The sequence below is a fragment of the Somniosus microcephalus genome, chromosome 2 (genome assembly GCF_052327205.1).
Source record: "Somniosus microcephalus isolate GS21.2 chromosome 2, FLI_Smic_1.0, whole genome shotgun sequence".
In the NCBI taxonomy this organism is placed as follows: domain Eukaryota; kingdom Metazoa; phylum Chordata; class Chondrichthyes; order Squaliformes; family Somniosidae; genus Somniosus; species Somniosus microcephalus.
In genome coordinates, this window is record NC_140988.1 from 169,406,615 (window position 1) to 169,424,276 (window position 17,662).

The window sequence follows — 17,662 nt, forward strand, 5'->3', positions numbered from 1 at the left end:
CATTGTTTAAAACCTTTGCTGCTTTCCTGCTTTAGTCCGTAGTCTAATTTTCTGTCCAGTATTTGCTTATCTGGATAGTTACTGTCAAGTACACATTTTCTGTTTGTTTCTGTATTGTATCCTTGCCCTTACTTAGAAAACCTAGGCACCAGACACGACAAAGGCACACCTAGCCCAGTTGACCCTGCAAAGACCACCTCACTAACATCTGGGGACTTGTGCCAAAATTGGGAGAGATGTCCCACAGATTAGTCAAGCAACAGCCTGACACAGTCATACTCACAGAATCATACCATTCAGCAACGTCCCAGACTCCTCCATCCCTGGATAAGTCCTGTCCCATCGGCAGGACAGACACACCAGGGGTGGTGGCATAGTGGTATACAGTCAGAAGGGAGTGGCCTTGGGAGTCCTCAGCATTGACTCCGGACCTCATGAAGTCTCATGGCATCAGGTCAAACATGGGCAAGGAAACCACCTGCTGATTACCACCTACTGCCCTCCAAGGCAAGGGCACAGAATGTACTCTGGGTGGGGGACTTCAATGTCCATCACCAAGACTGGCTCGGTAGCATCACTACTGTCCGAGTCCTGAAGGACATAACTGCCAGTCTGGGCCTGCGACAGGTGGTGAGAGAACCAACACAAAGGAAAAACCTACTTGACCGCATTCTCGCCTCTCTACCTGTTGCAGATGCATCTGCCCATGATAGTATTGGTAGGAGTGACCACCGCACTGTCCTTGTGGAGACAAAGTCCTGTCTTCACATTGAGGACACCCTCCGTCATGTTGTGTGGCACCATACTGTGTTAAATGGGATAGATTCAGAACAGATCTAGCAGCTCAAAACTGGGCCTCTGTGAGGTGCCGTGGGCCTTTAGCAGCTACAGAATTGTATTTCACCACAATCTATAACCTCATGGCCCGGCATATCACTCACTCTACTATTACCATTAAGCCAGGGGACCAACCCTGGTTCAATGAGGAGTGTAGAAGAGCATGCCAGGAGCAGCACCAGGTGTACCTAAAAATGAGGTGCCAACCTGGTGAAGCTATAGCACCGGACTAAATACATGCTGAACAGCGGAAATAGCATGCTTATAGACAGACCTAAGCAACAACCAACGGATCAGCTCAAAGCTCTGCAGTCCTACCACATCCAGTCGTGAATGGTGGTGGACAATTCAACAACTAATGGGAGGAGGAGTCTCCATGAACATCCGCATCCTCAATGATGGCAGAGTCCAGCCTGTGAGCGCAAAAGACCAGGCTAAAGTGTTCACGACCATCTTCAGCTAGAAGTGCCAATCTCGACCTCCTCCTAAGGTCCTCACCATCACAGAAGCCAGTCTTCAGCCAATTCGATTCACTCTACGTGATATCAAGAAACAGCTGAGCACACTGGATACAGCAAAGGCTATGGGCCCTGACAACATCCAGCTGTAGCGCTGAAGATTTGTGCTCCAGAACTATCCGCCTCTAGCCAAGCTGTTCCAGTACAGTTACAACACTGGCATCTACCCAACAATGTGAAAAACTGCCGTCTGCAAAAAGCAGGACAAATCTAATCTGGCCAATTACCGCCCCATCAGTCTACTCTCAATCATCAGCAAAGTGACGGAAGCTGTCGTCGACAGTGTTATCAAGCGGCATTTAATCACCAATGACCTACTCACCGATGCTCAGTTTGGATTCCACCAGGACCACTCAGCTCCTGACCTCATTACAGCCTTGGTTCAAACATGGACAAAAGAGATGAATTCCAGAGGTGAGGTGAGAGTGACTGCCCTTGTCATCAAGGCAGTATTTGACCCAAGTGTGGCATCAAGGAGCCCTCGTAAAATTGAAGTCAATGTGAATCGGGGAAAACTCTCCACTGGCTGGAGTCATACCTCGCACAAAGGAAGATGATTGTGGTTGTTGGAGGCCAATCATGTCAGCTCCAGGACATCGCTGCAGGAGATCGTTAGCTCAGTGTCCTCGGCCCAACCACCTTCAGCTGCTTCTTCAATGACTTTCCCTCCATCATAGGGTCAGAAGTGGTGATGATTGCAGTGTTCAGTTACATTCGCAGCTCTTCAGATAATGAAGCAGTCAGTGGTCACATGCAGCATGGCCTGGGCTAATACGTGGCAAGTAACATTCGTGCCAGACAAGTGCCAGGCAATGACTATCTCCAACAAGAGAGAGTCTAACAACTGCCCCTTGACATTCAACGACATTACCATCACCGAATCCCCCCCCCCTCTCCCCACCCCCCCCACATCAGCATCCTGGGAGTCTCCATTGACCAGAAACTTAAATGGACCAGCCACATAAATACTGTGGCTACAAGAGCAGGCCAGGGTCTGGATATTCTGCAGTGAGTGTCTCACCTCCTGTCTCATCAAATCCTTTCCAGCATCTACAAGGCATAAGTCAAGAGCATGATGGAATACTCTCCACTTGCATGGATGAGTGCAGCTCCAACAACACTCAAGCTCGACACCTTCCATGACAAAGCAGCCCGTTTGATTGGCACCCCATCCACCACCTTAAACATTCACTCCCTCCACCACCGGCATACCGTGGCTGCAGTGTGTACCATCTACAAGATGCACTGCAGCAACTTGCCAAGGCTTCTTCGGCAGCACCTCCCAAACACACGATCTCTACCACCTAGAAGGACAAGGACAGCTGCCGTCCAAGTCACACACCATCCTGACTTAGAAATATATCACCTTCCTTCATCATCACTGGGCCAAAATCCTGGAACTCCCTCCCTAACTGCACTATGGGAGTACCTTCACCACACAGATTGCAGCGGTTTAAGAAGGGGGCTCACCACCACTTTCTCAAGGGCAGTTAGGGATGGGCAATAAATGCTGGCCTTGCCAGCGACGCCCTCATCCCATAAACAAATTTTTTTTTAAACCTCCATGGCTCACGCTGTCCAACCTCTGCAACCTCCAACCAGTGCCCTATGGTCCTCTGAATCTGGCATTTTGTGGACTTCCCCCACCCCCCCTCCCCAAGGTGAGCAGGGACTAGTTGAATAATACTGCTTTACTGTGTCATTATGGATTTTAAATAAAAGCAACTGAGTAAGTACACTCTCTTGGGGTGTTTATACTGCAACCTTAAAGTAACTGTGAAGTGGTTTCCACTTCGTACCAATTCTAAAGTTATAGAATAACTCCAAAATTGGGCCATAATTGACTCTGGAGTGAAGTGGTGTGAGACCTATTGGAGGAGATAGTCTTACAACTTGGGTTTGACATTGTGATTAGTATAACTCCAGTGTGGTGTTGCATCTTATTTAAAAAGTGCTTAGGGAACCCTTGAATAAACTAGTTAATGTCTGCCCAAGATTAGCACATAGAAGAATGTAGTACAATAGAAGAATGTAGTACAATTATTTTTTTGCCAATTGGAAAATATATTTCTTTAATTTTTTTTCACCTGGGAGAGGAGTTCTGTACATGCACGCAAGATTATGTGCAGCACTCTCTTCTAACCTACAAAATTGCAGTTGGAGCCAGGAAATACAGGAAACTTTGTGATATCCGGCACCGATGGGACCGAGCTGTTGCCGATCTATCAAAACTGCCGAACAAACCAGCGTTAATGTTGAAGCATACGGAGATTTGCAGCTCCATATCTGGCAACAAACACTGTTGCTTAGCAACAGCTTCTAAACAGTCCGCCGTACCTTGGAAGCGTCTCTGTAGCTTAGCAACAGCTTCAGAGAGACTTTGCAGAGCCTGACTGTTGAAAAAAAAGCCACGAGAAGAAGAAAAAAACCTAACAAAACGGCTCCTGATTTCTGCCGGTAGATCGAGGTTTCCGGACATACAACCTCCGGATAAACCAAAGTTTCCTGTACTGGAATTTGATACTGCAGCTTATGCTGATCCTTCAGTCTGCAATTGGTTTCTGCAATATCATTGCTCCATTAGTACAGGTTCTCAATAGTCTCAGCCTGAATAGTTACCTTGTCTCCACTAAGCATTTGTGCAATATCAAGAGCAAGTATTACTTTGTAGAATTAAGTACAGTTGTGCAACCTTAAATTTACAAGGCCACGAAAACTGACAGCAAGATAGATCAACAATGTATAAGCCATTCTCAATACGCCTAAATTGATATTTCCTTTACAAATACAAGTCAAATAAAACTGACATTCTCTGTTCAGACTAAAACAAAATTCATTGATAACAAGTTTAACATAGCTCCCAGATCGTTTAATTGCTTTTATACAACAATGTTTATACACCATGCTGGACATGTGATTAGATTCAAGCTTTTCAATTTAGAAAGGTAAAATAAATCTATTATATATTTCTTTTTGGTGTGTACTAAAACATATTAGTACTCATGTCTCTTGATATTTTGGGGAATATACAAAGACATTTCCACAAGTATTCTTGCTTCTATTTTTTTTCCTGTTTTCTTTAATCTCTTTCTCCCTGCTGAACAAAAACTATTTCAAGTAATAGAAATTCTTTAGATTAAATGTTAGCATCAGCTATTAATGAATCGGTGCCGGCAGGAGCAATGACCAGAGCCAGAACCTTGAGACGCTTCCACTGACTGACTTGTTTTTCTGAAATTTGCAAATGTTGCTCTGTCTATTGTTGTAATTCTTTCTTCAGTGATCTCACTCATATATCCTACAGGCTATATATGTGCATATATATCAGTTGATAAGAATATGGGGTGGAGATATACAACTAAATTTCAAATTCTGGTGTGCCATTGTGATGACTACAAGCTTGTACAAATCTGTCCGCACTTCTGCCTTTGCTTCTGTTTGTAGTCATTTAAATGTAACCTTTTTGAAAATATGTACCATTTTACGCTGACTTTTGCTGCTGTGAAATGGGTTTATTTATAGTTCTTTTCTCATGTGCTTTTACTATTGATGTGATAAGTTCTGTAAATAGTACAAATTGCATTCCAGAGGAATAGGACATGGATTTACCTCTGGATTAAAACCTGTAGTTTAAACTCTGCTGGAGCACACAGCCAGTGTCACTTCACTTTTCGAAAAGCACCACTTAGTCTCTGAGTATGACAGCACGCGACTTGAGTCAGCATGTTATAAACACGAGGCCATCTTTGCTGTGCGCCTTTTGCTTTCAGGCAACTAGATACCAGTGGTACTATGCTATTAATTGCATTATTAATCATCCCATATGCCTGCAGGATATGAACTCTTAGTTATGATCTGAAACAGACAAATGAACTAGATTAGCACCTATTTGACAGTAATAAGCAGAGTACTTCGATTTGTGTGTCTGCTACTGAATTCAGTATCTTAAAAACAGCTCTTTGTAGTGTTTGCAGAATATTTTAAGCTTTCTTAAGTTTACATCTAAAACGTTCAGATAGCCATGGATTTCCTTCCTGGCGGGGATGAAAACTTCAATCTCCATCCTGAATTATTGGCCAAAAGTAAATTTGACATTGGTCCAAACTGGTACAATATGCTACAGATCCTGTGCCTTTGTAAGGCATTGTGAATCAATGGTTATTTTATATAACAATGTAAGTGAAGAGTAGATCTGTAGCATTGCAAATATAAATTGAATAGGCCTGTGTTTCATGGTTTACATTGAAACACAGAAGTGGGAAGATAGGTCTTTATGCTGAGTCATTTGTGTTGAAGTGAACAGTCTTTTTGTGGTCATTCATAATGGCAAAACAGCCACTAGCATTACATTCTCTGGCTAATCAAACAAAGACGCTATCCATCAATTATTTTATTTATGCATGAAGATACAAACCGTCTCCAAACCTCTGCAGAGTTTTTAGTTTCCAGAGATGGAATTAACAGGTTTAATGAGATTAGATTTTATAAACCATATACACGTATTTTATTCCTGACAATAACCTACCTTCATCAAAGCTTGTATCAAAGTTAGCATCTGTTTTCCATACACCTATCTGTGAAGTGCCTAGGGAAGTTTTTTAAAACCTCAAGTGATTTGTAAATGTTTGTTCTAAACAAATTGGTGTCTTTTATTCTGCAAATTAAACTTTAAATTTGACTTAATTTTGCATAAAAAAAGAAATTTAATATTATGCTAATTGAATAATTTCAAGGCCTTAGTCCTTGTGTGATGCAGTTGAGTTCGTTTTTAAATCTCAATTGACGGTCACTTTTTGCAGGCCGTTCTTCATTGTTCCCCATAGAGGATGGTTTTCTTGATGATGGACATGGTGACCAGACTGTCCCTGGGGTTATGAATTCTGTTAATTGCTGCTCATCTCACCAGAATGGGGAACGAATTGAACGATACTCCCGAAAAGTATTTGTTGGTGGCCTTCCACCAGATATTGATGAAGGTAATGTTAGTTGTGAAATAGCTGTAGAGTTGTTTCTTCATTTCTATACTGTATTTATTTGTAGAGATTGTATACATTATTAAACACTGCTTTTACAGATGAAATTACTGCCAGCTTTCGCCGTTTTGGACCTTTGGTTGTTGACTGGCCTCATAAGGCTGAAAGCAAATCCTATTTTCCACCAAAAGGTAAGATAATTCATTTAATAATGTGTCTGTCTCATATTTTCTGTTTGTAGCCAACTAGACACAGTTTGAATTTGTTTTATCTGTGCATTAAAATTATTAAACCATCAGCTATATGTAGATGTACAGCTGACTAACTGCTTTCTGAATTTTTGTCATGCATGTTCTCTGGATTCTTAATGTAATATTTACAAAATAAAGTACCATAATTTTGCAAATATCCTACAAGTTACATGTTTTTAGGGGGAGAGGTAGAGGGATTCTTGTTTAGGACTGGGACAAGGTTTATACTACTGTAACACTCGTTTAATCTACAAACTCCATGCTTTGCTTTAAATGAAAATCATAAGTAATGTTGCATGATTGTGCATTGCCATTTAATTGTATAGTAACACAGTATTGATAACCTCTGCCAAAGACTCCCTGCGTAGTGAGTTGAGATCTCAGCTTTGCCATGTTGGTGAGATGTCAAGTGGAGAAGAGGGAAAATTTGGCATCCATTTACCTTGGGCCACTCTTGTGCATGTTTTAGCAGCTAATTATTGAGCAGGATTGGACTTGATCCAGAAGCAGGTATTCTGGGGAAGGTGTATGGCATTGAGAGACATGTGGTGGTGGTGGGGGGTGGGGAATAATTTGCCACTAAGGATATCAATTTGAAGTCAACCTTAAGACAGCTTGCAGGTCTAAAGAAATTTATATTGTATTTTTAAGTTTTTAGTTCACATGCCATGATAGTGAAACAGACCTTGTTTTTACGGTAATATAGTTGTTCTGGATGTCACAAGTACTTTTACTGCTGTTAATATTAGCCTTAAACTATGAAAATAAATACTTTTTCAAAAAAGTAGTCTCTCCAATTTTCACCCTTTGCTTATTACTTTGCATTCTCTACCTTTTGTTTATTTTTTACCTAATTAATTAATATGCTCTATTTGAGAAAATCTATACATTTTAACCTAAAATACTCCACTTATTTTTGCACCCATCCTGTGTAGTATCATCCATTTGGAAAATGGGACCCACATTGAAAGAGTTAGCCTCTGACTGACAAAATGGTTCCACAGGCTCATTTTCAGTCAGTAGAATGGGAAGCCGTGATGGAAGTTTAAACCTAATGTGGTAGATATGTGCTAATTGTACAGTGCTAAGACTAAATTTTTCAAGTTCCAAAGTAAAACTGTGTACCGTCACACGAGTTTTTCTATAATCCTCATTGGATATGATTTTGTTGAATCACTTTTAAATACAATTGATGAAGAAACAAGGCTGGCAAGTTACAGCTGATGTGGAAGCATTAGAGAAGTTTTCTGATCAGCTTCCATTTGTTTACCTAATGATTTAATTTTTTTTTTTAAAGGTACATATTTCCTGAGACATTTGTGATTCAGGTCTGAACCAAATAACATCCAGAGGGGTCACCACATAGTACCATTCCTAGGCTGGAAATATGTTTATGGTACTTGTTTACCCAGAAAGTTTGTTAATAAGATTCAGACCCATGAACATACAAAAGCTGTTTATCTTAATAAGAGACATGGCTTCCATAATAAAAAGGAAATCATAAAGTTATTTTAAAAAGAAATCCATTATATAGCTTATAGCAATCACCTATTTTTATCTATGCTTTGAAGGCCAAATTAATATAGCACTTTAACATGGAGGAAATAAACTACAGTCGTAGTTACTGCATTGCTCTAAACCATTTTAAATGCTGCTTGTATAAGTTCATTCTGGCAATGAGTGTAAAATGCAGAATCCAAAATGTAATTGGAAGATTATTATCTGTTTCATCGTGGACTGTTTTTCCCTTGGGATGTGCTCAGCTGCATGGCACAGTTACATTTGGTTTCCTGCTTCCCCAGTGCAGCATGGCACAGAAGAGGATAAAATCTCTCGAGAGCCTCTTGCCTCATTTGAGGAATGTATATGCTAATGTTTGGGTGTAGCTACTGCTGGGTCCCATATGGCAACCATACATCATAATTTAGTAAATTTTATTAAATTAGTACAAAATTTAGTTTAGTTACAATATATGTAATTTATCAATCATGTTTATAAAATAGGTAACATCAGAAATACTATATTTCATGCTTACCTGTTACAAATCTGTATTTATATATTTTAATAAGTTTCCTTAATTGCTTGTATATTTTTGCTGACGTACCTAACAATTATGAAAAAAGGCTGTGTAGAGTTCCTGTTTTTTCTATTCAGCTTAAAGATATTCTGAATGTGTTCTTCCTTCCCTACACACACACACACACACACACACACACACACACACACACACACACACACACACCAAGAATCCCCCGGTCTTCCTAATCCCAAATGATTGAGAGCCAGCAGCGACCGACTCCACTTCCGTTCTACACCAGCCACTAACCGATGCATATTGGCAGCCCAGGGGTGACTTTCTTTCAATATGTTTTTTTCCCCTTGTTCCCAGTTGCACATTACAGGCTTTGGATAAAATAGCATTTTAGACCAATTGCAAGCAACTATTTATGGTATATTAGAAATTGCTGTTAGTTTTGAAATACAGTTGAAGACTAAATAAATGGAGCTATGCTTGCTGATTTATAGTTTCTTCTTCTGTTGCAGGTTATGCGTTTCTCCTGTTTCAAGAGGAGAGTTCTGTCCAGGCTCTGATTGATGCTTGTATTGAAGAGGATGGTAAACTCTACCTTTGTGTTTCAAGCCCCACTATCAAGGACAAGCCAGTAAGTTTATAGAATGCATCTCAAAGTGCTTGTAGGCAATAACCATTATTCATCACACCAGCTGCCGTCCTTGAAGCACGTGAAAAAGAGGGGTATAATTAAAAAGATGTGTGTGCTCAAGGTTAAGCAGTTGGAACACTATCATCAGTGTGGCAAACTGGCTTCTGCATATTTTTGTGTTTGTGCAGGATGGTCAAGAAATCCATTTCTGAAATCTGGGTGACAATAGATAAATTTACTTCACAAATGAAAGGAATATTCCTGGATAAGATCCTTATTCTTAATTGTTTTTAAAAACACGAGATGAATGTCACCTTCTAATTGGAACTGCTGTCTTGGCACATTTGAGACAGGGTTTAGAAACGTAATTTACATTCTCTAGCCTCAGGTTCCACAACCTCTATTGGTTGACTGAAAGCATTGAGCAGCAGGGAGTGTTAATAGCCAAGGCTCGGCAAAAAAGGACATATTTTAGCACTTGGCCTCAGAAATGCTGGGAACCTCACAATCAAGATTGGGAGGCTAGACGTGTTACTTTTTGTGAAGAAACTTAAGGATAAGGCTGTGGAAATTGTTCTGTTCGAAGTGTTTAGAAGTGAAATTCTTTTGAAGTAGTTCTGTTGTACTTTATTTGTACCAAAACTGATTATCGCTAGTAGTTACAGATTTTTACTGTTTACCATTAATATTCCTGTCAATAGGTTGTATTGGGCCAGTTACCCTAAACACTTGAATTGTGTGAGCAAACTGTTTGGTCAGGTGTAATAGAGTGCCAGTAGATAGCCATCAGTTCATGTTATTTCATTTTAATTTGCATGAACTGGAGAAAGGGAAAAGATAAACATTTTGGAATTGGTGTCGCAAGTGCTATCAAGCAGTACAGGTTTGGCTTTCATTCAAAGTAGGATAAATTGTTATTTGATAGAGATGCACAATGGAAGAGAGTCTCTAAAAAAAACCCTCTCGAAATGGTCACTGATATTTTGTGCAGTTAATGTGCAATCTATTTCACATGTTTAAATGTTTCAGGTTTGAATCATTTATGCATTGATGATTAAGGATAATTTGATACCCTCATTGTTGTACAAAAAAAGTTATTAGTCCTGAAAAGTAAAACACTTTAGAACAAGGTCACCCCGGAATGAGCAATTACAGTGGGAAAATTTGGTTACAGATGCATTTTGTAATCTAGCCCCTGGCTATCTTAAAACCTGCTTAGATTAGTGAATGTAAAAAAGATGGGTATGGCTTGGCAGGCATTCCTGCACTTGCTGCAATCACCAAAAAACACTTCCAAAAGTGGTTATATTTTCCAAGTACTCTGGTTATTAACTGCACTAAAGTATGAAGATTCTACTGGTACAATTTAGTATAGTGAAATGTCAAAGTTCTGTCCAACCTGCATAGTAACAATGTACTCAAAATGATTTGTTAATTGCTAATTGAAATACCTAATCAAGATATGAATATCATCAGGATTGTTTGACTTAGTAGCTCAAAGTACATGATGGATATAATACTTCCTGGCAACTAACTGCAGCTTATTTCTTGATTAGCTTGCACTAATGCAGTACCACAATGTATTTATCCCCAATTGTTAACATACATCAAAGGCACAATGCTCTTTGAATTAAACCCTATCATAAAATGTTACGCCATGTATATAATAACAAAGCAAGTTACCACGGTGGTTTGCAGTACATTCATAGGCCAACATGTTGTTGTCACACAGGGTTAAGACTTGTGTTTACCCACATACCACATATGATAAGTTCCTGACCCCTCTAATGCTGCTGTATGGAGATAAGTAACTTTACTACCTCACCCAACTTGCATGGAAGCAGAGTAGCCATCTTCAAATATCTCCTGTACATCCAATGGTATGGATGGCAGTCTTGGTAGCAGATCGGCCATCAGGCAAAAGAGAGAAAATGGAAACTGTAGAGTGATTTCTGGATTATAATCTCATTTTGGGTTCAAATGTGTTTTATAAGCTGCTCAAACTACAAGGAAGAAGATGCTGCCAAAGTCACAGTGAAAGAGGAGGTAGAGGAGATACTGAATGGGATCAAAATTGATAAAGATGAGGTACTAGAAAGGCTGGCTGTACTTAAAGTAGATAAGTCACCAGGACCGGATGGGATGTATCCTAGGATGCTGAGGGTAGTCTAAGGTGGAAATCAGAGAGCTACTGGCCATAATCTTCCAATCCTCCTTAGATACAGGAGTGGTGCCAGAGGACTGGAGAATTGGAAATGTTACACCCTTGTTCAAAAAAGGATGTAAAGATAAACCCAGCAACTACAGGCCAGTCAGTTTAACCTCAATAATGGGGAAGCTTTTAGAAACGATAATCAGGGACAAAATTAACAGTCACTTGGACAAGTGTGAATTAATTAAGGAAAGTCAGCACAGATTTGTTAAAGGCAAATCGTGTTTAATTAACTTGATCACATTTTTTGATGAGTTATACAGAGAGGGTTGATGAGAGCAATGCAGTTGACATCATGGACTTCCAAAAGGCATTTGATTAAGTGCCACATAATAGGATTGCCAGAAAAGTTGAAGCCCATGGAATAAAAGGGACAGTGGCAGCATAGATACAAAATTGGCTAAGTGACAGGGAACAGAGAGTAGTGGTGAAATGGTTTTCGGACTGGAAGAAGGTATACAGTGGTGTTCCCCAGGGGTCAGTACTAGGACCACAGCTTTTCTTGATATATATTAATGACTTGGACTTGGGTGTACAGGGCACAGTTTCAAAATTTGCAGATGACACAAAACTTGGAACTATAGTGAACAATGAGGAGGATAGTGATAGACTTCAAGAAGATATAGACAGACTGGTGAAATGGGTGGATACGTGGCAGATGAAATTTAACGTAGAAAAGTGCGAAGTGATACATTTTGGTAGGACGAACGAGGAGAGACAATATAAACTAAAGGGTACAATTCTAAAGAGGGTGCATGAACAGAGGGACCTGGGGGTATTAGTATACAAATCGTTGAAGGTGGCAGGGCAGATTAAGAAACCAGTTAAAAAAGCATATGGGATCCTGGGCTCCATAAGTAGAGGCGTAGAGTACAAAAGCAAGGAAGTTCTGATGAACCTTTATAAAACACTGGTTCAGCCTCAACTAGAGTATTGTGTCCAATTCTGGGCACCGCACTTTAGGAAGGATGTGAAGGCCTTAGAGAGGGTGCAGAAAAGATTCACAAGAATGATTCCAGGGATGAGGGACTTCAGTTACGTGGATAGACTAGAGAAGCTGGGGTTGTTCTTCTTAGAGCAGAGAAGGTTGAGAGGAGATTTGATAGAGGTATTCAAAATCATGAGGGGGTCGAGACAGAGTAGATGGAGAGAAATTGTTCCCATTGGCGGAAGGGTCGAGAAGGTGATTAGCAAAAAAACCAAAGACGATATGAGGAAAAACTTTTTTACGCAGCAAGTGGTTATGATCTGGAATGCACTGCCTGAAAGGGTGGTGTAGGCAGATTCAATCATGGCTTTCTAAAGGGATTTGGAGCAGTACCTGAAGGAAAAAAAAATTGCAGGGCTACAGGGAAAAGGCGGGGGAGTGGGACTAACTGAAGTGCCCTTGCACTGAGCCAGCACAGGCTCGACAGGCCGAATGGCCTCCTTCTGTGCTGTAACCATTCTATAATGGTCTAATATCTGAGCCTCTAAATTACCATACAATCTAATGTATAGGCCACACTTTCATACAGGTTTCTCTGACCTATGGCCAGTTGTGTTGAGATTTTTTTTCGGGGATACCATAAATGTTGCATTGGAATAATTAATTGAAGTATGATGGTAGGTTATTTCCTTGTGTAAAGTCTCGATTGTGTCATAATATAATTATTTGACAAAGTGTCTTGTTGCTGTTTGACCAACATTTATTCATTGACATTGGAAAATGTCAGTCACATGATTCTCCTTGTGTACTATGATTGTCTTTTTTAGAAATAGCTAGGTGACTTGAACATTTCTATTATTTTTAACTAGGTCCAGATCCGGCCATGGAATCTAAGTGACAGCGACTTTGTAATGGACGGTTCACAGCCACTTGATCCTCGCAAAACTATTTTTGTAGGAGGGGTTCCTCGCCCTCTGAGAGCTGGTAAAAGAAAAATACTCCATTGAGCTATTTGAAAAAAGTCTTTCTGGGTGTAGACTAATACTGTGTTGAAAAATGTTAATTACGCCACACTAATAAAATTATCTTGTATTGTAGATTTGCTTTATCCTTAAATGCTTCGTAATGCTGACTAAGCAATGCCATAAACAATACACTAGTACCAGTGTGCAATAGGAAACTACAAGCTTGCAGACCATGAATTTCACCTCGTCCATGAGACCTAATTTCTGTTCCCTCGACCCCTTTCCCAATAAACTCTTGACTTCCCAACTGCCCTTCCTGCCCCCCATTCTAGCTGACATTGTAAATGGTTACTTTTCTTAAGGCACTGCCTCCTCTCTTTCAAAACAACTGTCATCACCTGCATTAAAAAAAAACACCCTTTACCCCTCTGTCTCTGTGAACAACAACCTCATAGAATCATAGAATAGTACAGCACTGGAAGAGGCCATTCGGCCCATCGAGACTGCATCATCTCCAACCTCTTTCCTCTCTCAAATCTTTGTCTTATTGCTTCCCAGAATCGTGTCCATTTCTCCTGCAACTCCGTTTGAATTCTTCTGCAGTTTCTGCGACTCCCACACCACCAGAATGGCCCAAACCAAAGTCATGAACAACATGTGCTGTCACCGTGACTATGGTACATTATCCCTCCTTGTCCTCCTCAACCTCTGGAGCCTTTAACATGATTGATCATACCATCCTCTTCCAGTGCTTCTCCTCTGTTGCCCAGCTCCGTGGGACTGGCTTACATGATTCCACACTTACAAATCAGAGTATCTCTAGAGATGGCTTCAATTACACCCCCCACACGATCACCTTGGGAGTGCCCCAGGGATCCATCCTTAGCCCCCTCCACCTCCCTATCTACATGCTGTTGCTAGGCAATGTAATCCACAGACATGAGGTCAAATTCCATATCTATGCTGGTGGCACCCAGTACTACCTGTCCACCAACTCTCTTGACCCTTCCACTGCTGCTGTGCTCTCAGACTGTTTACCTGACATTCAGATTGGAGTGAGCTGCAGTTTCATTGGGAAGGCCAAAGCCATCGTCTTCAGCCCCTGCCGCAAGCACGATTATACTTCTTCCTTGGTCACTGAACCAGCGAGAACTCTCCATTCCTCTGACTCTGCCCTTTTGCACAACCCGCCCCACCGTTGGCGGTCGTGACTTCAGCCACCTAAACCTCACATCCTGGAATTCCCTCCTAAAATGCCTCCGCCTCTCCACTTATAGCTCCTCCTTTGACCAAGCCTTTTGGGCATTCCTCCTAATACCTCCTTCTTTGGCTTGCATCCATTTTTCCTCCGGGCTCTGTGAAGAGCCCTGGGATGCTTTAACATTAAAGGCACTTTATAAATGCAAGTTGTTGTCATCATCGTCAAGACTTGACATGAAACTGGACAAAATCTGTCTCGCTACCAATGTAAATCAGCAGAATTGTACATTTCCAAAATTAGTTTGTTTCCTTTTAAATGCTGAATTGAACTGATGAATCTCTTGTCATGTTATCTAGAATTAACTGATGGTCTGAATTTTAAATGCTAGATGTTGCAAACCAGAATTGAGCATAATATGGAACCACATAACCTTTTTATATTCACAGTGCTCTTCTGATTGCTTTTTTGTAACCGGAATGAGAACTGTTATAGCAAATGGTTAACAATACAAATCCATTGTCGGTATCTATTTTGTTCCTAAAAAGTTAACTTTTATTACTTTGCTCTATCGTGCTTCACGCCAGTATCATGGATTTCTGTCAATTAATTAGCTGATGGTGCGGAAAATAAAACTAATCAGAAAGTGGGACCGCAGGGACTGGTCCATGGTGATTATAACTATTAATAAACAGCCATGTGGTTAAACGATTATGTAGTTTACACTGACCAGTAGGCCCACTATGAAGGGGCATTCACTTAATTTGTTTTTAAGAGCACAGCTATTCTACTTAGACAGTTCATTCACTTCAATTTGTATCATTCTGGGTTTAAAAGCCTTTGTATTTCTTCTTCTGCAGTGGAGCTAGCTATGATAATGGATCGGCTTTATGGTGGAGTATGTTACGCGGGGATTGATACTGACCCAGAGCTAAAGTACCCTAAAGGTGCAGGGCGCGTTGCCTTCTCGAATCAGCAGAGCTATATAGCTGCCATCAGTGCTCGGTTTGTTCAGCTACAGCATGGAGATATTGATAAACGGGTAAGTGTCATGTGAAGCTTGCAGACCCGATGACTTGTTTTACTTCGATTTTAGACACAAAAGGCATCAAGGGGTATAGGGAGAGAACGAGAATATGGTATTGAGTTAGAGGATCAGCCATGATCATATTGAATGGCGGAGCAGGCTCGAAGGGCCGAATGGCCTACTCCTGCTCCTATTTTTCTATGTTTCTATGATTTTGGAAGACCTCTATAAAATTCATCAGCTGTACCCTCGGACTGCAGAAGATCCGTACTCTGCGCAAAAATGCACCCTGTTAAATTGTAAGACCTGACTAATCCTGATGCATTTTGGGAGGACTAACAAGCCATGGGAATACACAATGAATGGTAGGATCCTAGGAAGGACAGAGGATCAGAGGGACCTTGGTGTGCATGTACATAGATCCCTGAAGGCAGCAGGACAGGTAGATAAGGTAGTTAAAAAGGCATATGGGATACTTGCCTTCATTAGTCGAGGCATAGAATATAAGAGCAGGGAGGTTATGATGGAGCTGTACAAAACGCTGGTTAGGCCACAGCTGGAATACTGTGTGCAGTTCTGGTCGCCTCACTATAAGAGGGATGTGATTGCATTGGAGAGGGTGCAGAGGAGATTCACCGGGATGTTACCTGGGCTGGAGCGCTTCAGCTATGAAGAGAGACTGGACAGGCTGGGGTTGTTTTCCTTAGAGCAGAGAAGGCTGAGGGGGGACGTGATTGTGGTGTACAAAATTATGAGGGGCATAGATAGGGTAGATAGAAAGGTACTTTTCCCCTTAGTGGAGGGGTCAATAACCAGGGGGCATAGTTTCAAGGTAAGGGGCAGGAGGTTTAGAGGGGATTTGAGGAAAAACTTTTTCACCCAGAGGGTGGTTGGAATCTGGAACTCACTGCCTGAAAGAGTGGTAGAGGCAGGAACCCTCACAACATTCAAGAAGCATTTAGATGAGCACTTGAAATGCCATAGCATACAAGACTACGGACCAAGTGCTGGAAAATGGGATTAGAATAGACAGGGCTTGATGGCCGGTGCGGACACGATGGGCCGAAGGGCCTCTTTCTGTGCTGTATAACTCTATGACTCTAATCCAAATGTTGGAACAGTTGTGCATGCAGAAGCTTGCGTGTGCACATTTTTTTTTTGTTCCAGCTCTTGTAGCATCCATCGCTTGGTATAAGTGGAGCAAACTGAAAGCATTGGTCCTTGAAGCAACATTGTAGAACTGCTTCTTCAAGTACTGTAATATGCTTTTTGTGAATATAAGGTTAAGAAATCATTTGTACAGTGATTGTACTTTAAGAGCTTTGTCTAAGATCATCATGCTCTGGTAAGGCTACACTTTACATATTGCGTTCAGATCTGGTCACCAAGGTACAAGGAAAACATCAAAATCCTGGAAGCAGTGCAGAGAAAGGCAAAGAGACTGAATACTATTGTCAGAGAACTGGCTTATGTGAAAAGGTTAGAAAAACTTGGACTTGAAAGGAGATGTATAAGGAAAGTCTGGAAAGGAGATATATAAAATAGGAAGTGGAATAGAAGAGGTTGATTGTGAGACTATTTTAAGTTAGATCATGACTGCAGGACGTGAGTTCAAGCTGGTAAAAGGTATGTTTAGGACTGATGTCAGAAAGCTGTTCATTGAAAAATGATCAATACATTGAATTCTGGGTAGGGTAGTGGAGGCAGAAACTCTCGAAACATTCAAGAGGCAGCTGGATGCGGTTGAGGGGAAGTGAACATTGTAAGTTCCAATGAAGGATGAGCTAGATAGGCCAAATCATACAATCATAGAAAGTTACATCACGGAAGAAGGCCATTCCGGCCCATCATGTCCGCGCCGGCCAACAAAGAGCTATCCAGCCTAATCCCACTTCCCAGCTCTTGGTCCATAGTCCTGCAGGTTACAGCATCCCAAGTGCACAGCCAAGTACTTTTTAAATGTAGTTAGGGTTCCTGGCTCTACCACCCTTTCAGGCAGTGAGTTCCAGACCCCCACAACCCTCTGGATGAAGAAATTTCCCCTCAAATCCCCTCTAAACCTTCCCCCAATTACTTTAAATCTGTGCCCC

At 41.1% G+C, this 17,662-nt stretch overlaps 1 protein-coding gene across 2 annotated transcripts in view; it reads left to right on the plus strand.

Moving 5' to 3' along the window:
* Positions 1-17,662, plus strand: part of cpeb2 (cytoplasmic polyadenylation element binding protein 2) — a 190,836-nt gene that overhangs the window by 161,830 nt on the left and 11,344 nt on the right. For both annotated transcript variants that reach the window (XM_085966119.1, XM_085966127.1), the window contains 5 exons: positions 6,155-6,331; positions 6,430-6,519; positions 9,124-9,242; positions 13,252-13,366; positions 15,406-15,587. In XM_085966119.1, the coding sequence (XP_085822245.1) occupies positions 6,155-6,331; positions 6,430-6,519; positions 9,124-9,242; positions 13,252-13,366; positions 15,406-15,587 (683 nt within the window). The remainder of the gene's footprint in view (positions 1-6,154; positions 6,332-6,429; positions 6,520-9,123; positions 9,243-13,251; positions 13,367-15,405; positions 15,588-17,662) is intronic.